Raw genomic sequence first — 21,789 nt, 5'->3', positions numbered from 1 at the left:
TATATATATATATATATATATATATGGTTACACTTTTGAAGGGTGTAATCATGTGTAGCATGAAGACTATCTCCACGTGCGCGTGCAAGGGGTGCTAGTCAAGGATCAAAATTGTACATAATTTGTGTGCAAGTGCGACCTGTGTATCGAATGTAGGACTGAACTAAGCAAAAATTGGTACTTTAGGAGTGTCCACATTTTGCTACTTTTTTCTTTCCCCAACTAACTTTTTTTGCGAATTTTTGCTTTCTTTAACTGACTTTTTAACTTCTGAAAGTGTTGAAACTCCAATGATTATTGCCATTATAATATTGAGTTAATAGACTGATTTACTCACCATTCATGGAGGTCAAGTTTATAACAGAGCTTGTTTTCCAATATTTACTACCAAAAAAATAACATGCTCTTCTACAGAATTTCCAATTCCAGTTCTTAGAAAATTAATTTCATTTTCGTGTGAGTCTTGGTGGTGTGTTCTAACACAAATTCATTTATCGGAGTAGAAATTGAAGTGCATAGATTGTATCGATTCTTTTGTTGTATACCGAGATACAAATTTCCAAACTAAATCTCAAGCACTTACAATGAAGGACAAATCTGTTTTAAGAAAACTGTGTACACATAGGCCTCGATTTGCAGATTTATAGTATTTTTAGCTTTTTTTATATTTCTACAGTTTCATTCTCTGTTTGTTTATATTCTTGCTGTGATAAATAGAAAGTTATAGTATTTTATATTCTTGTAACAAACTTAAAATAGATTCGAAAGTAAGAACAAACAAATTCATATATTGCTATTCAAAATTGATATTCATTTAATTTTTCAAAAATTGTAACTGAATCAACCAACATGAATGTGACTCTCGTGGTTACTGAAAATCAAGTTGTGGGCTCTATTGTGGCTTAAGGGCCCAGTACTATTGTGGCTCAAGCCAAATCATGCTGTGAGTCAAACTGTGGCTCCAATAAATGACTATATCGTTACTATTCCGATTAATTATGAGAAAAATCGGAGAAATTCTATCATACTTTAACTAATTCGAAGAGTCAACCAAATATTTGGTCAACAAAATTAGAGATTTGAAAAATAAAATAAGTATTAATTACTAGGCGGTGGAATGGATATATACTTACCAAAACTTATCAAACCCATTTCATTATGAATCCATTTTCCAAACCAAAACACACACTAACACACAGAAGAGAAACACGGCAAAGGAAAAAGATAAAGAAGAAAGAAAGAAAGATGAAAAGGGAAAGAAGAAAAAAAAAAAAGGAAATCTCGCCAACGTATTAGAAAATAAGCTCGTCTACAATTAGGCATGAATTCTTCAAATTCGAAGATAAGTAAAAACTTATTTATTGAAAAGTCATGTTTAATTTTATAGTTATTAGGTTGTTAATTTAAATTCAATTTTATTGAAAGAGAACTACTGAATTAAGTTTAACAAGTTGTGCAATTAAGTTAAATGAAGAAAAAAATTAGCTTAAATAACTGAAGGAAAGGTAGAAATCGCTTAAACGTGAAAAGATTAAATTTTGGTATCGCCTATTTAATTATAAAAATTTCTAAAAATAGTTAATTTAAAATTTTTATCACATTTTAAGCGGCAATATGGATATCAGGATAGTTTACCAACAGAATTGATTTTGCATACATAAATCTGTGAGTGGAAAATTTTATATATTTTTAAAAATTAATATATTAATTATACTATTACATTATGTGCAATTATGTGGATCTCTTGTACAATTATATGATTATTATGAAAGGTTCTGTCATTATGATATATGTGAAATCATTAAGGTTATACATGGATTACTTCTGAATTGAAATGTAACATGTGATATTGAGATCGATCAGAAAAGTACTTGTGATTATATACTGTTTATATGGGTCTTGATCGTGTTCTATCCTACACAAATGGGTCTTGACCTGACATTAGTCTTGACCGTGTACATATAATTTACAGAGGGGCATTGACTGTGTTCTAGAATTGATTAACAGAGGTATTGAAATCGACTTTCGTTCACGAAAGGGGCCAAAGGCCCGTGGTGAAAGTTCTTAACTTGAGGGGCGGATTATAGATTTCAGTCATAGGGTAGGTGATTTTTTCAGTATATTTGATGTGATGAAATTATAGTATAGTTATCCGCTGATATTTATATCTTGACCTTGAGATGATAGTTTACAGCGTTGTGAGGATGTCTCACTTCTTGGCTATGATTCTATGATGTTATCTTATGAATTATTAAATTATATGAACTCGATTTTCGATAAAAATGTATAAATAAAAAGTATAATTATTTTTGAACTTCTCCACTCATTGAGCTATCTATTAATATATTTTCCCACGTTTTCTTATTAGGCAGCAGTTGAATATTCTGACATCTTTTGGAGTTGAGCCTTGATTTTAAAACAGAACCACACCACAGTTTTTACTAGTATGACTCACTTTATAAAGCACGTAGTAGTGTTTTGGGACGTATGTTCATGTTTAGATGTGATTCTGGATCATTTGTAGATAGTTATGGGGCTCACTATATATTTTATATTTATATGTACATTTCATATTATTATCTTGGTAAAAATTGAGATTTCGATCGATCCTTATTGCGTTGTGTTATATTTGGGACTTGTGCATTTTGAATTACAGGCCAGTTAGTCCTATTTACAAAAGAGATAATGTTGGAATTTTGTTAAAAATAATTTTTAAAAAAGCTGCATATTGTAATTGTAGTAGCCTTGAAGGTGGGTTCGAGCTTTAGTTGGTATCTATCATCGGCACACATCACATTCTGGGTCCACTAAAGTTACTGGAGTAGGGCGTGTCAAATTCAATGGCTTCAATTTCAAGAGTTGGCAGTAGAAAAATATCATTTTACCTGATCACCTTGAATCTTACAAAATTCTTGACTAGGTGCCACGCATTTGATGCAACATAGTTTAACCACAAGTGTACGATGTCAAGTTTTGTAATATAGTATTGAAGTAAGAGTGTCGAATCCACATGAATTGTATTTAATTTTCACTAAGTACTATAATTATGCAATTTCTACTTTATTTAAATGAATGTATGATTGAATTCATGTTTTATGAATGAACTATTTAAACTAAGCTAACGTGATTGGATATGACAAATTTGGGGAATACAAATTATCAAATGAGAAGGCCCAAGAATTGATTTCACCTAATTTTCAATTATGATTCAACGAATTTAAATTATTCCGATTAATTTTCTCATATTTAAAAGCAAGAATCCTAATGTATTTCTAAACCCCTCTCTCGAGCACCGATGAGAAATTAACCCTAGATCCCAATTCTAACATCTCTGTTCAAAATTGAAAATCAAGAATTTAATAAAGGTCCGATTCTTTTATGGAGTAAGCTTCATATATTTATACTTTCTCTCGAAACCTATAAATTCTATGTTGTATCACTCTTATGATCACGCCTAAATCCCCAGTCACTCGAGTGCTGAAATTGACTAGCATCAAATCATCCAATTGTTGATCAGGCAATTGAAAGCATTAAAATCATGATACAATTAAATATATGCGGGAAAATCAAAGAAATAATTATAAAATCATCAAACCATAATCTTGATTCGGCTACATCAAATCCCTAGATAAATTGTTTAATTCATGGTATAATAAATGAAAATCATACAAATTATAATAAACAACATAAGGAAAATGATAGAAAAAACTAGTCTTTTAGGTAGATTTTCAATCTTCTTCCTTGATATTGTTCCTTCAAATTATGTGGTTGAATTCTTCAATCTTGCCCCCTTCCATCCTTGTGTTTGGTCCATTTTATTCCTTCTAAAAATAGGGTTCTTGAATGGTACTTATAGTATGTTAGGGGTCTTGGACGAAATAGGGTTGAATTAGGCCAATACAAGAGTCCAAAAACATAAAAACGCGTTCTCCTGCATATCCGGCACCTCGGCGCCAAATATGGGCGCTTCAGCCCCGCCTATTCTGTTAATTTTCAGTCATATGGTCGCTGCGGAGCTCGGTTCGATCGATATAGCAGACTGCACATCCTTCAGTTTTTTAGCATAACTTTCGCATCCAATGTCGAATTGAGATGATTCAAAATGCATTGGAAAGCTAAATCAAAGGGCTACAACTTTGCTTCAGGCATCATTCATCAACTCAATCGTTTGCTATGATAAAAATGGGTCTCAATATGAGGCTGAAACTCCGAGGCATAACTTTTCGGTTAGAAATTGATTTGTGATCATATTTTGACTAAATTTGATCCCTTTGACATCTTTTTTTCATCCAATTGACTTCTAGCACTCTCGGATCTTCATTGCGAGGTTCAACACAACTTTTCAATATGTTCACTTTAGTCCTCGAACTTTGGATCTCTTACAATTTGGCTATTTTCTCCAATTTCGCCAATTTTTGCTTATTTCTTTCAATTTTATCAACCTACATCACAACATCAAAACACACATTAAAAAACTCTAAAACACTCTCAAGAGTAGCAAAATAACAAATTAGATGACATAAATATCATGAGTGTAGAGCACTCATCAAATACCCCCAAACTTAATATTTTGCTTGTCCTCAAGCAAACACAAACTAAAGAGAATAACAGACAAACACACAAACTCAATTAAAACCTACAGAATCAAGTAAGAACAATTTTTTTTTTTTGCTTGATATCTTGCTTTTATAGTTCAGAATTAAAAAAACGTAGTATTGATGTCATGAATCACTTCAAAGTTATAATGCACAAGCTGAATTCTTACATATTCAATGCAAAACGGGTGTGTGCGCGAAGAGTTAAGTGCAACGTTATACAATAATAAGTTGATTCAATTCTTGACCTTAAATATTTCCTTATTTCGCTTGTGGGATTCACACACCCTTAAACTTGTTTTCTTTTCTTTTCCCAATGGTGTAATCTAAGGTGGATTTTCAATACTAGTTTCTTACACCCCTCAAGTTTGGTTAGATTTTACTAATTGTAGTTCAACATATCAATAAATGAGGATTTTCCTTATTTTTGACTGCTCAACCTCTAGGAATCAACTAAGTTACCGACCCCTTATCAAATGTCTAATCTTCTAAAACAAGTGTTCGGGGCATAATCAAGGCATTTGATTTCCATTTTTTTCATTCTTTTTTTTTCAGATATATATTTAATCCTTTAATCACCATTTGTGCGGACGTTTCTCCCCTAAACTTTCTAAATGACCCCTGTAGCGAGTTTTAGATCGATCACTCCCAAATCAGATGATTTTAGGACATTAGGTTTTAAACACTTACATACTTAATCACTCGAGTCATAAAGGCTACGAAGAAACAATTCACAATGAGATTATTAAAGTTGTCCTCATTGGGATCAATTTTTTTTTTTTTGACAATGATTAGTGCAATGCCCCTTATTAAACACATATTCCCAAAAATAGACCTCTAACTTAAGGTTTTCACCCAATTTTTATCCTATTAATCTTAGATAATCCACACAAAAGTTAGCACACATGAAATCCACATTTATCTCCAAGCTTTCCTATAACAGTGCAATCATCCAAACATCATATATTTGGTTTAAAGGTATAATTATGTTTTATGGTTGTTTGGGTTTAGCATCTAAGATCTCTAATCTAACAAATAAACGTGAATCAACCCACTCATGTACAACGCTACAATCAACTCACGTGCAAAAATAAATTTTGTTTCATACGAATAAGCAAAAATCTAACTCAAGCACATAACTTATTCACAATTCATAAATCAACACATGTTCTCAATTATACAAATCAATATCGGCAAGGCTATCTAACTCACACTAGCATGCAAAACACATTTTTTTTTAACAGTGCACACTAATAAGAAAATAAAAAAAAATGCACACAAATCACACAAAATACACAAAATAATAAAAAAATATGTAGGCAATTAGAAAATTTATGATACACCCCCAAATTTAAACTAAACATTGTCCCCAATGTTAAATTAAAAGAAAATGAGGAAAACTTCATTGAATTGTCTGAATTGCCAATGATGGTCTAATGCTATGATGCTAGATTTGATTGATACTTCTTCTAATTTCTCCCCCAAACTTGATATTTATCCAATTACTCTTCGTCAATTGGTTTAATTGTTCCATGACGTTAAGTTTCTGAAAATTCAAAATGTAGATATTAAATTCATGGAACAAGTGTTACTTATCTCGAACATCTAATAACCAACTTGACTGCTCAAAGACCTAAAGGAGACAAGGTAGGGCTGATGAATTCCTAAATTAAAAAAATTTTGAAATGAAATAAACTCTCCTATAATTTAAAAGAAATAAAAAAAAAATAAGTGAAAAGGTAAGAACACTTGGGTTGCCTCCCAAGAAGCGCTTCTTTATAGTCACTAGCTTGACTCAATCGCAAAAACTACGGTGGATCCTCAGGTGGCATATTTCTCTTATTTCTGAACTTTATCTTCGGCTTTGTATTCTCCTTCATTGCAAGATGGCGAACAAACTTAGGTTGTTTTGACCCCGGTATAGCCTTCAAGACCTCTTTTGGTTTGGCAATGTTTGGTGGTTTCAAAAACCTATCTACATAGCTCTTTTTTTTGTCAGGTGGGTCAGCTTCTTGAGTTAAGATGAAATTCACTGATTTCTTCATTCCTGAGTCATTACCATCAGTAATGCATTCCTTGTCGAGTAACTAATTTCCATGTATTGTACCAAAGGATCATAAAATAATTCTCCTTTTTCTCTGTTTCTTGCAATTACTTCAGTTGATTGGATCATTTTGCAAGTGTCAACTTTTCCTTTTTCTGGGGCTTTTTTTTCTTGATGGATGTTGAAAGTTACTTGCTCTTCATTAACTTATAGTGTCAACCTTCCTTCTTGAACATCAATCAATGCTCTTCCAATAGTCAGGAAAGGTCGGCCAAGAATTAACGGTACTTTCTCATCCTCCTCTATGTCCAATACTACAAAGTCCACTGGAAAGATGAACTTATCAACCTTCATCAACACATCTTCAATAATGCCTTTGGGATATGTGATCGATCTATCCACCAGTTGCAAGGTAAGGGTTGTAATATTCACTTATCCAAGATCCAGCTTTTTGAACGTTGATAAGGGCATCAAGTTTATGCCAGCTCCAAGGTCACATAGTGCCCTATCAAATGCGATACCACCAATATTGCACAGGATGTTGAAGCTGCCTGGATCTTTCAATTTGTGAGGGAGCTTCTTCTGAAGTATGACACTACACTCTTCTGTCAGCTTAACAGTCTCAAATTCCTCCAACTTTCTCTTCTTTGACATCACTTCCTTTAAGAACTTGGCATAGTTAGGCATTTGGGCTAAGGCTTCTGCAAAGGGAATGTTGATGTGGATTTTCTTGAAGACCTCCAGAAACTTTGTGAATTTTTTATCAAACTCTTTATTCAAATACCTCTGCGAGAATGGTAATGGGGGCTTCAAGATAGGTGGGTTGTCTGAAAATAAAATTGAGTAAGGCTTATAAATCTTCTTTGTTACCTCTCCCTCAGTTTTCTGCCCTTCAGTTTGCTTTTTCCTTACAAGTATGGGATCCGATGTAGGTACCCCAACCTCTCTAAGCTTGCATTCTTCAACTGCTTTACCACTCCTTAGGGTGATAGCATTGCAGTGTTCCAGTGGGTTAACCTCTATGTCACTGGGAAATTGTCCTTTTTGTTGAGACTGTATTGCAGTTGCTATCTGACCAATCCGTACATCTAAATTCTTCACTGTAGCCCCCAAGTTGGTCATATGTGTCTTAATATTGTCAAGTCTTGCCTCATCTTTGTTGAACCTCGATCTGGTCTCCAAAATGAAGGTTCCTAAAATATCTTCCAGTGATGGCTTTCGCTCAAACGCTTGATTATTGAACCCCTGATATTAGTTGTTTCCTGAGTAGTTTTCCCTTTGATTGAAATTTCGATCGTTCACATACTGAAGTTGTTCATTCTCCCTTTCAACTTTCTGGTATGCAATGGATGTAGCCATAATAGATTTTGATTTCTTTTGTGATCCATGTGAAGTTAATGCAGTTATTTGATTAGTGAGAGATGACATTTGAGCTGCAAGGACGGCAATAGGATCCACTTCATAAAGGCGAACAACTTTCTTTGTACTCGAACACTCACTCAGCCATTGATAGCTATTAGTAGATATCTCATCCAATAATGCATAAGCCTCATTTGGAGTTTTGGATAATAATGCACCCCCTGTTGCAGAATCTACCACTCTCCGTGTCTGACCATTTAAACCATTGTAGAAGGTTTGTATGTGCAACCAATCCAGGTAACCATGCTGAAGACGTCTTCTAAATAGATCTTTATATCTCTCCCATGTCTCATAGAATGGTTCAAAGTCTGACTGTCGAAATTGCCCAATTTCACTCCGTAATTGCACTGCCTTCGAAGGTGGAAAGAATTTTGTAAGAAATTTCTGCGCTAACCCCTCCTAAATTGTGATGGATCCATACGGCAATGATTGGAACCATGCCTTGGCTTTGTCTCTTAGGGAAAAGGAAAATAGACGGAGTCGGATTGCATCTTCAGTAACGCCATTCATTTTCACTGTATCACAGATCTCCAGGAAGGACCCCAAATGAGCATTTGGGTCTTCTGTTGGAGCTCTTCCAAATTGATTCTGCTGCACCATGTATATAAATCCCAGCTTCAGTTCAAAGTTGTTAGCAACAATAGCTGGGCGTGCAATACCAGAGTAATTTTTATTGACAAATGGTCTGATGTAGTCCCTTATAGCCCGTTGTTAACCATTCTGATTGTTTCGATTCACTATTGGTAGATCTTGTTCGACCATTATTTCACAGTTGTGTCTTTGAATGCCCCTTAGAAATCTGAAGGTTCGTTCTGGTTCAGGATCAACAGGTAGTAGTCCAACGCTTCTCGATCTTCGCATAAACCTAAAATAGGCTTCGCAAAATAATTTTAAAAGAAAAAAAATCTAAATTAAAATAGAAATTACTTGGTAATAATATTACTAAAAATCAAATTAACAATCCTCGACAACGGCGCCAAAAACTTGCCATGCGTTTGATGCAACGTGGTTTAACCGCAAATGTACGACGTTAAGTTTTGTAATATAGTATTGAAGTAAGAGTGTCGAACCCACATGGATTGTATTTAATTTTCACTGAGTACTATAATTATACAATTTCTACTTTATTTAGATGAATGTGTGATTGAATTGATGTTTTATGAATGAACGATTTAAACTAAGCTAACGTGATTGAATTTGACAAATTTGGGGAATACAAATTATCAAATGAGAAGGCCTAGGAATTGATTTCACCTAACTTTCAATTATGATTCAACGAATTCAAATTATTCCAATTAATTTTTTCATATTTAAAAGCAAGAATCCTAATGTATTTCTAACCCCCTCTCTTGAGCACCGATTAGAAATTAACCATAGATCCCAATTCTAACATCTCTGTTCAAAATTGAAAATTAAGAATTTAATAAAGGTTCAATTCTTTTATGGAGTAAGTTTCACATATTTATACTTTCTCTCGAAACCTATAAATTATATGTTGTATCACTCTTATGATCACACCTAAATTCTCACTCTCTCGAGCGTCGGAATTGACTAGCATCAAATCATCCAATTGTTGATCAGGCATTTGAACGCATTAAAATCATGATACAATTAAATATATGCGGGAAAATAAAAAAATAATTATAAAATCATCAAACCATAATCTTGATTAGGCTACGTCAAACCCCTAGATAAATTGTTTAATTCATGGTATAATATATGAAAATCATACAAATTATAATAAACAACATAAGGAGAATGATAGAAAAAACTAGTCTTTTGGGTAGATCTTCAATTTTCTTCCTTGATGTTGTTCCTCCTTCCTTTTGATATCTTCAATTTTTGCCTCCTTCAAATTAGGTGGTTGAATTCTTCAATCTTGCCCCCTTCCATCCTTGTGTTTGGTCCCTTTCATTCCACCTGAAAAATAGGATTTTTGAATGATACTTATAGTATGTTAGGGGTCTTGGACGAAATAGAGTTGAATTGGACCAATACAAGAGTCCAAAAACATAAAAACGTGTTCTCCCGCATATTCGACGCCAAATATGGCCGCTTCGATGCCACCTATTTTGTTAATTTTCAGTCATATGGGCGCTGCGGTGCTTGGTTCGATCGAAATGGCAAACTGCACATCCTTCAGTGTTTTTAGCATAACTTTTGCATCCGATGTCCAATTGAGGTGATTCAAGATGCACTCTGTGATAGGTGTGTAGGACATTGGGAGGTGCCGGCTCTTCTCACTCATCTCATCCATCCCCATCTACACCACCGCCTCCACAACCTTCTGATGCTACAGGGGACATCTTTCAGCATCTTGAAGCTATGGATTTGCGCATGACCCGATGGCAGGATGGCATGCAAGTAAAAATGAATCATCTACAATCCACCATCTTTGACCAGTTTCAGTATCAAAACGCTTGCATGGTGGTCATGTCATCTGCACACCCCGAGCTCACCTTCCCTCCACCGCCATCGTTTCCACCTCATTCACACCCTCCTGCTCCACCTGATGGCGATGAAGACAATTGATGTCTTCCTCGAGGTATTTCTCTTCCCTTTCTTTCAATTTTACATTGAGGGCAATGTTTTGTTTAAGTTTGGGGGGTCTAGGGCAACGTGTTGTTTAAGTTTGGGGGGTCTTACTTTCACTTAGTTGTTAATTGTGTCGAGCATTTTCTTTATTGCTTTTGTTGTGTTGCATTAGTGTTTCAAGTATGTTGTGCGTGTTAATTTGCTTTGTGTGGAAAAAAAATTTGCATTATTTTATTTTACATGCTTGTGTGAGTTGGATAACATTGTTAGCAATGATGAATCTATTTGGAATGTGGATCCATTGTGGATTATGGATGAGTTAGTTGCTTGAATTAAAGTGTTACTTACCTTGCAGATTATTGTGACATTTATGCACGTGAATTGAATATAGCGGCGAACAAGAGTGAGTTGATTCATAACTAGATTTAGGCTAAAGTAATGACCCTAGAAATTGAATCCAAATAGCCACTTGTATAACAGTATTCACATCCCTTCCTACCTTAGGATAGTTTGGATAGGCAAACTGTTGTAGGAAAGCATGGACGTGGGTGTGGATTCCGTGTGTGCCAAATTCTGTGTGGACTGTCTGAGACCAATGGGAAGAAAATTGAGTAAACACTTTTAATTAAGGGCCAATTTTCGAGAATATGTGTTTAATAAGGGGCATTGCACTAATAACAAAAATCCCAATGAAGACAACCTTAAAAAGCTCATTGTGAAGCGTCTCTTTGTAGCCTTTATGACTCGAGTGATTAAGCCTGTAAGGGTTTAAAACCTGATGCCCTAAAGTCATCTGGTTTGAGAGTTATCGGCCTAAAGTTCGCTACAGGGGTCATCTAGAAAGTTTAAGGGAGGGACGATCGCACAAAGAGTAGTTAAAAAAAATCATTTTTAAGCTTGATTAAGCCTCGAACACCTGTTTTAGAGGAGTAGGCTTTTGGCAAAGGGTTAGTAACTTGGTTGATTCTTGAAGGTTGAAGCAGTCAAAAATAGGAGAATCCACACTTACCGATATGTCGAACTACAATTAGTAAATTCCAACCAAACTTTAGAGGTGTAAGAAATTAGTATTGAAAATCAACTTTAGGTTACACCTTGGGAAGAGAAGAGAAAATAAGTTGGGGGTGTGTGAATCCCATGAGCGTAGAAAGGAGATAATTGACTTCTGAGGACGGGAGTTGAATCAACATACGAATGTCTGGTATTATATTCAATTCTTCACACACACACGCACGTGATCTGTAATGGGTGGGTAAGGAGCTACTTTTTACAAAATAGCTTTGAAATAGTTCATAAACTCGATCTCACATTTCAATGTTGAGCAGTAAAAACATGTTGTCCAACTAAATTATGCACTTTAATTCTTTGGCAGCATTTGTGTTTGTGCTTGGTAATTATTGTTTATTGGTTGTGTTTGCTTGAGGACAAGCAAAGAGCTAAGTTTAGGGGAGTTTGATAAATGTAATTCACTCATTAAACATACGCCTCTAAATAACGGGTTTTAGCTTGTTCTTGAGCACTTTTGAACGTTTTGATGTGTGTGTTCATGTTGTCTTGCAACTCAATCAACATTCGAGAAAACACCATAATTGGGAGCTTGTGATGAATCTAAATGGTGATCATAAAATGGGGGCATAAATTAGAGATAAGAAAAGAAGATTGTAATGGAAAAGAAGCTTAGAAGATGAACGATTCAAGCAAGTAGCAGCTTGTTAGGTGCCACGGCGTCTAAATTGGGCACTACAACGTCCAAAAAAAAGGAGAAATTTAGTGAAAAGTTGGGCACCATAGCGCCCAGTGTGAAAAGAAGCAGCAGAATAGCTGGCGCCGTGGCGCCCAAGTCTGGTGCCACGACGCCAGCACACAATTGCATCGCCCCAAAAAGCCCAATTTTTTGGATATTTCTCGGCCCAAGATATTCCCTAACCACCCAAAATTCGAAGATAACATAAATACCAAGAAAAAACCTAAGGGGGAGCCGTTCTTCTAGTATTTTCTCTGGGCAAAAAAGGGTACAAAAGTGAAGATCCATTCAAGAGGCAAGGAAAAGAAAATTGAATTGCATCAAGATTGACAAACAACTGGGGAAGAACAAACGGCTTCAATTAGTTTTTCTAAACCCTTGTTTACTATTTCTCATGTTCTTTATCTTGTATTTTGACATGTCGATAGATTCAAGTATGAACTAAATTCATAGATCTAGGGTTGATGTAACTTATTTGAGACATGATTTGATTCTAATATAGTTATTTCTTTCAATTTTCCATGATTTATTTGTGTTGTTTTGTGCTTAATGCTTTCAATTGCCTGATCACTAATTGAATGAATCGATGCCTTAAATTTAATGCTCGAGAGAGGGAAATTTAGACATGATCTGGAACAACATAACCTAGATTTATAGGTTTCGAGAGAAAGTACAAATCTTTGAGGGGTATAAACAAGAACCAAGAGCTTTAATAATCTTTATGTATTTAATTCAGAATAGAGTTATTGGGGTTAAAATATAAAGATAGGTTCTATTGGCACTCGAGAGAGGGAATATAATTAAATTAGGGTTCTTGCATATAAATTGGGAAAAATTCGATGAAAATGGCTATAGAGGTTGAGAATGTTGATAATATGGTGAAATCAATCCCTAGTTATCCATAGTTTGATTTGATTTTTAGAAATTGTCTCGCTTTACTTGCATTCTTTATTCCATTTAAATTAGATTAGCATAAAAACATCATTTAAAAATTGGATTTGTCTAAATAAAGTGAAAATCGAAACAATTATAATACTCAGTGGAATTTGAATATCAATCACTGTGGGTTCGATACTTTTAAATTCTTCACTATATTACAAAACTTGACACCGTAAACTTGTGGTTAAATCACGTTATATAAAACGCGTGGTAAGTCAAGAATCTTAATGTATTTCTAACCCCCTCTCTCGAGCACCGATTAGAAATTAATCCTAAATCCCAATTCTAACATCTCTGTTCAAAATTGAAAATCAAGAATTTAATAAAGGTATTTTTTTTATGGAGCAAACTTCACAGATTTATACTTTCTCTCAAAACCTATAAATTCTATGTTGTATCACTCTTATGATCACGCCTAAATTCTCACTCTTTCGAGCGCCGAAATTGAACAGCATCAAATCATCCAATTGTTGATCAGGCAATTGAAAACATTAAAATCATGATACAATTAAATATATGCGGGAAAATCAAAGAAATAATTATAAAATCATCAAACCGTAATCTTGATTCGGCCACATCAAACCTCTAGATAAATTGTTTAATTCATGGTATAATAAATGAAAATCATACAAATTATAATAAACAACATAAAGAAAAGGATAGAAAAAACTAGTCTTTTGGGTAGATCTTCAATCTTCTTCCTTGATGTTGTTTCTCATTCCTTTTAATGTCTTCAATTTTTGCCTGCTTCAAATTATGTGTTTGAATTCTTCAATCTTGCCCCCTTCCATCCTTGTGTTTGGTCCCTTTCATTTCTTCTGAAAATAGGGTTTTTGAATGGTACTTACAGTATGTTAGGGGTCTTGGACGAAATAGGTTTGAATCGGGCCAATATAAGAGTCCAAAAACATAAAAACGCATTCTCCCACATATCCAGCGCCACGGCACCAAATATGGGCGCTTCGACGCCGCCTATTCTGTTAATTTTCAGTCATATGGGCGCTGCGGCGCTCGGTTCGGTCGAAATGACAGACTGCACATCCTTAAGCATTTTTAGCATAACTTTTACATCCGATGCCCAATTGAGGTGATTCAAGATGCATTCGAAATATAAATCAAAGGCTACAACTTTGCTTCAGGCATCATTCATCAACTTGATAGTTTTCTATGATAAAAATGGGTCTCAATATGATGCTGAAACTCCGAGGCATAACTTTTCAGTTGGAAATTGATTTGTGATCATATTTTGACTAAATTTGATCCCTTTGACATCTTTTTTCATCCAATTGACTCCTAACACTCTCGAATCTTCATTGCGAGGTTCAACACAACTTTTCAATATTTGCACTTTAGTCCCCGAACTTTGGATCTCTTACAATTTGGCCATTTTCTCTAATTTCGCCAACTTTTGTTTATTTCTTTCAATTTCATCAACCTACATCACAACATCAAAACACACATTAAAAAACTCTAAAACACTCTCAAGAGTAGAAAAATAAAAAATTAGGTGGCATAAATATCATGAGTGTAGAGCACTCATCATTAGGACTGCTTCAAAACTTAATAAGGGTGAGAGAGATATTCAAGCAATTAGTGCACTTGATGTTTGGAATCATTTAGATTTTCTGTGTCGAAACTATATCCTGAATAGCCTAATAGATTCCCTATACAACGTGTATAGTACGATGAGAAATGCAAAGGACTTGTAGGAGCCTTTGGATCGAAAATATAAAACTAAAGATGTCGAAGCTAAAAAGTTCATTGTTGACAAATTCTTAAAGTATAGAATGGTAGACTCAAAAACTTTAATTAGTCAAATGCAAAAACTTCAAGTGATTTTTCATGATATTCATTTGAGGGGATGATCTTGAGTGAAACTTTTCGAGTGGCTGTAATTATTGAAAAGCTACATTCGACATGGAAAGATTTCAAAAATAATCTTAAGCATAAGAGAAAGGAAATGAATGTTGAAGAACTAATTGTTAAATTTCGAAATTAAAAAATATAGGAAAAGTTTAGAAATGTAGAAGATCAATCCTAGTGTTACTAAAGTCAATATTGTGAAGTATAGTCAAAGTTATATAACCTACAAAAATAAGCCTGAGCTATCAGGTGGCAAGGGACCAAGCCAAGACCGAAAGATGAAAATTCTAAAAGGAAGTTTCAAGAAAAATGGGTCATAAGTTTTCGGAGTGCAGATTGCCTAAGATGAAGAAAGAAACAAATGTGGTTGACTGTCTGCACGTGATGTGTAGGAGATAAATCTCGCAGCCGTTATTTCTGAAATGAATATGGTGGGTTCAAACCCAAAATAGTAGTGGATTGACACCGAAGCCATGAAACATGTATGCTTTGATAAAGAAATGTTTTCTACTTTTGAAGCAATTAAGAATGGAGAGAAGTGTTCACGAGAAATTCAACAACTTCTAAAATCAAGGGTCAAGGAAAGGTTGTTCTGAAGATGACTTCGAGAAAAGAGCCGACTCTTAATAATGTGTTGCATGTGTCGAAAATTTGCAAGAACCTAGTGTTTAAGTTGCTTATGAATAAACACGGTTTTCGAATTGTATTTGAGTCTCACAAAGTTATTTTTTCAAAAATTGGAATGTTCGTCGAAAAATGTTATGTTTTCGATGGTACGTTTAAGTTAAATGTAATTGTTGTTAAACCAAAAATGAATAAAGTAAACTCTTTTGCTTACTTGTCTTCCAATTTATGACATGGTGGATTAGGACATGTTAACTATGATATTTTACGTAAACTAATTAACTTGAATTGTATACACGCGTTCCATATTGATTCCAAATATAAATGTGAAACTTGTGTTAAGACAAAATTGATGATGTCATCATTTAAATCAATTAAATGAAATACAGAACCACTTGATTTAATTTACAGCGACATGTGATTTAAAATTTGTACAAGCAAGAGGTGGTAACAAGTACTTATTACTTTTGTCAAAAATAGCACAAAATACTATTACATGCATTTGTTTAAAAGTAAAGATGGGGCCATTGAGAAATTTAATCTCTATAAAAATGAAATTGAAATCAACTTAATAAGAAAATTAGGGTATTGAGAAGTGATTAAGGTGGTGGCTATGAAGTACAATTTGCTGAATTTGTATACAATACGAAATCATACATGAAATCATTGTACCTTATTCACTGCAACAAAATGGTATTGCTGAATGAAAAAATATACTTTAAAAGAAATGATGAATGCAATGTTAGTAAGTTATGTGTTACTTCAAAACATATGGAGGGAAACTATGTTATCAACAAATTACCTTTTAAATAAGGTGTCCCAAAAGAAAATAAAAAAGACCTCTTATGAATTATAAAATATGTATCACGAGCACTAAGGGTTATACCTCAGTTGGTAGAGTGCCTCGTTTATGTCTTTTTATTCTGTCGAAAATCGATTTTACGGTATAGACGCTTATGACCAAAGGAATAAAGTCTTCTTATAAATACTTACGAGTATGAGGTTTCTTACTAAAGTGGTTGTTCCAATACCAAAGAAGGTAAAGATGGACCCAAAAACTGTAGACTACATCTTTATTGACTATACGCATAATAGTAATGTTTATCGATTTATTGTGCATAAATATAAAATTCCAGACATACTCAAAAACACGATAATGAAATCGAGAAATGTTTCATTCTTTAAACATATATTTTCCATACAGATCCGAAAATGAAGCAATCTCTTCTAAACGAACACATGAGACTATGTTTGAAAATAGTTAGGACCAAGAATTAGAAAAGGAAATTGAGTTTGAACCAAGATGTAGCAAAATAGAAATGATAGAAAAATCTTATGATCCCGATTTTCTGACCTAAATGTTAGAAAGTGAATATCAAAGTTATCAAGAAGTTGTGATCTCCTTAAGAAGACATCAATGGAAAGATGTCATCAAAAGTGAAATAAGTTTCATTTTACAAAATCATATATGGGAGCTAGTGGATCTTTCTTCAGGAAATAAATCACTAGGCTACAAATGGAGTTCAAAAGGAAAATAAAAGCAAATGGAAAGTTATAAGACCAGATAAGTAATAAAAAGTTACAAATAACGGGAATGCCTTAATTACTTTGACACATATTCTCCACTGGCAAAAATTTATATTATTCTATATTCTTGTAACACCTTCCAGCCTAATTCCTATTTTTTCCAATTTCAGTTCCCCATTTGAGGGTTCTCCAAAGGGAAATGATTCAATAAGAAAAACCCTTTGTTTGTGGCCTGGTATTATTCACCCGTGACAAAATGCCCTATGGGAAACAATGTCAAAAACGTTGAGAGACTTCTTGATCCCCTGCTTGATGCATCCCCACAAAGTGAATTGCTGACAAAAACTCCATCTAAAAGTATGATGACTGTTCCGTATGTTGATTTGTAACCACAAAGGCAAGGGAAAAAGGCACAAGGAGGAGATCAAAATCAAGGAGCTAACCACTGGTTTTTGGGACACAAAGTAGCTAATTTTCTCCCTCTCTATAGCAGCCACATTTTCACCTCTAGAACACACAAATCACACACGACTAGGGCAAGAAAAGGGGACCGTATATAGGCTAGATTAGGGTTTTAACTGGACCAATAATAAAGCTAAATGGATCAAGATTCAAAGTTATTCAAGAGGTAATATAAATGGGCTGAGTAGAACCTTTGGACTTGGTTGTTGATGATTATTTCATTCATTGGCCGAGACCTATAAAATATACATTCCCACGTTAACATCAAAACCCAATATTTATTGGGTATCAAAAACCGACACTGTATAATTTTTCCTCTGATTATATACTGAGAGTATAATAGTGATCCTTGGAAAGAGGTCATGAAGTTGCTTGAAAAAATAAATATCTTATAATAATTCTAATTAAGAATTGTATTTATTAATAATTAAATATATTTTGATCTTGATGCTCTTGCTGGAACTATTTCAGTCAAGTTACAATTTTTTTAGATGAATTTTGAATACTACATTTGGTTCTTAATCTTTGACATTATTTTTTGTTTTTGTATTCAATCTCCGAGTGTGCTCAAGATTTGTCCTTTTGATTTACATCTCCAACATTATGGATTTCTTCTTGTTGCTGATGTTGACTCGTCTAAAAGGTTAAAACTGTTGTTGAGCTACATATTATATATTTAAATTTAGTCTTTGTTGGAAAATTGATGGAACGGAGTGGTAAGTAATGCTCGGAAAAACTTGAACAAGTTTTGTAGAAATTTCGGCAGAGTAACAACGGAAAAATGGACCAAAATATTTCACCAAACAACACAGAGAATGTCATAAAATTGCAGCAACAATAACGCCAAAATTGATGCAAAGTTGAGGCAAGTGTTGGACACTTTATCCTTAAGTCGAATTTACCCCGAAACGGTGCCTACAGATTAAAGCAATCAATTCTTAAGATACAACGACTATCTTTTTGTGTAAGCAGCACTTCAGGCACAAGAAACAACGAACCAGAATATGGTATTGCACTACTTAATGCAAATGAAAGAAAACCAGAATTTTATGCAACAATTATGCAAATTTTGGTTGAGAAAGAAGAGAGAAAAATGCTTACGATTGCATATCATTGGTGTAAGGAAAAGGACATTCCAAGTGTCTTATTTATAGAGTATGAAAGGTGGTGGATGAATTGATGCAAGCCAACTCATGCAACCTTTCGAACAGAAACAACTCTAGCCGTTGCTAGCTTCTCGCCGGACCCTTGCTCGAGCGTCAATAACAGAGAATCCGTCGCTCGCTCTTCACTGGACCGTCGCTTGAGCGATGGCCTAGCGAGCGAGGTTTGTTGGATTTCCAGCCAACTTTGGACCACAATTTTTCATTCATACGGAATTGGTATTTGTTTTTCAAATATATTACGACGATCTACTCGACGAGTAGAATAAGTTGGTCTGTTTATATTTGTAATCTAACCATTGGATCAAGTTTGAATATTTGATTAAAGTTGACACCGAGTCACTTTTTCCAAATTATACTTAACCAAATTTTTTATTTTTTTAAACCAATTCCATCAGTCTTCAATAAACCTGTTCACGTGCAGACCGGTTTCAATTTTCACCAAAGGCATCAAATGGATAGCATTGAAACTTGATTTCAAAGATTGCATGCTCTCATATTGTGTTGAACCACTCTATCTTGGGCACTCATTTATTTATTCAAGTTTGGACTACAGCATCCTGTATATGAGATAATTCTAAGTGGTGGCTTTGCTTGACCAAAATATATCAGTTTCATATTGTGTTTGACAAGCAATTTTATATCAGATAAATAATAGAAAAAATGTGTAATATTTAGTTTTGTTAGTCCTGATGCATTCAAATAAAATTGTTCCGACGTGCAAGGACTACAAAAGATATTAGTTGTCTTAGAGTTACAGGAGTTGAGATATTATTCAAAACGTTATTATCTAGCTTTTTCTGTAATATTCCGTTTCTCATGCATTAGTATTGTTCCGATGTTGATAGCACAACTAGACTACTCTATCTGGTAACTGCTTCTGTTGACAAAATGGTTCTGAAGAAGCCCATCAGCGTTGGAATTGATCTGAAGATGGTGCTGTTATTTGGGTTGGCCGATCTTCTATTGAAATTCAACTAGAAGTCACTCAGCCACCAACTGGTATTTTCTTCAGAACTAATTATCTTTTTTCACGAGAATAAACTGCACTTAAAGCTCAACTCACAGATTTTTCATGATTAGTCCTCCGTACTTACATTTTAATTTTATGTGAAGTTTTTGTGAATATTGTTATTATGTTGTTTGCTTGATGACTTACCAATTGCATGCTTTTCCATTTAAATCCATGTCATGGACACTCTTCGTCCAACTATATTTTCCGGTGCATTTCTTTAATTTCTAAACACCGGTATGGCTCTCTGCAATTCAGAATTTATCAAGATCTCAAAAGGTTGAAAACTGATAATAGCAACTTTTTTTACCATTACTGGCTTCGTATTTTCCTGGTATTTCATCCGGCAATCGTCGATCTCTCCATATGTTATTTGGCTAACTGATCTGTCTCGTTCAGAATTTCTTTAGTCTTCAACTTCCATTATAAGTTAATCATAAGCTATTTGGCATGCTGTGAAACTTAAGACTGCTTGACGTTATTTTCGTTCACGCATTAACAAAGAAAGAGTTTCCTCCGCAGAGATAACTGACGGTTCAGAATCAGTTGTTCTGATGGCCAACTTCATTTTTGTGGCTCGCGACAACAAAACAAGGAAAGAATCGACTGTGTCCAGAAACAGAACAGGAAAAAAATTCTTTAAGAAGCATCAGAAGCAAGAAATTTACGGAGGAAAAGGAAGATGAAAGAAGATAGAAAGGAGATTGAGAATGGAGAGGTGAATAGCTTTGAAGCATTACTGCGGAGGAACGGATCTTCTGTGACATGCCAGCATTCTCCTCAGAGATACACACCTTGAGAACTCTTTAATTTGTCAGCCACAGCAAAGGAACATTCATGGTCGGATCTTTGGAGGATTTCTAATGCACCGAGCATTTGAATTAGCTTTTTCAACAGCTTATGCTTTTGCTGGCATGATGCAAGCTTTGTAGAAGTTGATATTCTTAAACCAGTGAGTACCTCATTGTAAACCTCTCTTTTCTGTTTCCTTGGGTCAACTTGATTTTGGAATGTGGTTGTAGTATTGATTTGTATCTTAATCTAAAACAAAATATATGAGTTTTGGCATCCTTTTATATGTTACTATCAATTCAAGTTCCCCCAGTAGACACCAGTGCAGAGAGCACAATCTGCCACCTGTTTGGTTCAACTAAAAGCTGTTGCAACTGTATATAAATATTAGCCATCAGATTAGCCCCTTTCCCCCAGTTCTTGTCAGAAAGAACCAAATTCTAGTGATATTTGTTGGATATTGGTTAAATAAATTGAGAATTGAAAATCGATTAAAGTTCGTATCGAATTCGGCCAAATACTCAAAAGCTCGACTCAATCCGTTTAGGCAAAATTGTTTGCCACTTCGTCGCTTCGGGGCGCACAAACGGGGATCGACCTGCCCGATCAGGTCGCGAGGGTCGAGGGGACAGCGCCCCTCTTGGGGGGTCGGGGGCAACGCCCCCGAAAGAGAATTTTGATTTCTCTGCATGTATTGAAGGGTATATTTGGCATTTCGAAAACCAATATCGGATGAATGAGAAATTACGAAAAAGGCCTCAATCATTAGTGAATAGACACCTTTTCATAAGGGTGCACTGTTTGGAAAGGGTGCATGGTTTGGCGTCAACCATTTCGTCCACACCCCTTCATGGTCTATAAATAGGACCCTTTGGGTGTCCTATTCCTCACAGTTTGATATGCAAAAACGTCTCTCATCCTCTCTTCTATCCAAAATCAAAATCATTTCATTTATTTTGATTTTCTTTCATTTCATCTGTGGAGTACATAAGCCTACATTTGGTTCGTTGTACTTGTGTTTTGGAGTGCTACAAACACAAGTGTAGCCGTTGTATCTTGGGAGTCGATTG

At 34.7% G+C, this 21,789-nt stretch overlaps 1 protein-coding gene across 1 annotated transcript in view; it reads right to left on the bottom strand.

Moving 5' to 3' along the window:
* Window positions 1–20,405: 20,405 nt before the first annotated feature.
* LOC111371835 (probable L-type lectin-domain containing receptor kinase II.1) overlaps window positions 20,406–21,789 on the bottom strand; it is an 8,411-nt gene continuing 7,027 nt past the window's right edge. The window contains exons 2-4 of the mRNA XM_022994006.1: window positions 21,040–21,159; window positions 20,722–20,968; window positions 20,406–20,533 (exon numbers count right to left, since the gene is read on the bottom strand). Of these exons, the coding sequence (XP_022849774.1) occupies window positions 20,406–20,533; window positions 20,722–20,968; window positions 21,040–21,159 (495 nt within the window). The remainder of the gene's footprint in view (window positions 20,534–20,721; window positions 20,969–21,039; window positions 21,160–21,789) is intronic.

Source organism: Olea europaea, chromosome 22 (genome assembly GCF_002742605.1).
Source record: "Olea europaea var. sylvestris chromosome 22, O_europaea_v1, whole genome shotgun sequence".
NCBI lineage: Eukaryota > Viridiplantae > Streptophyta > Magnoliopsida > Lamiales > Oleaceae > Olea > Olea europaea.
The sequence above is the reverse complement of the archived record's forward strand: the minus strand, read 5'-3'. Positions and strand labels throughout refer to the sequence as shown.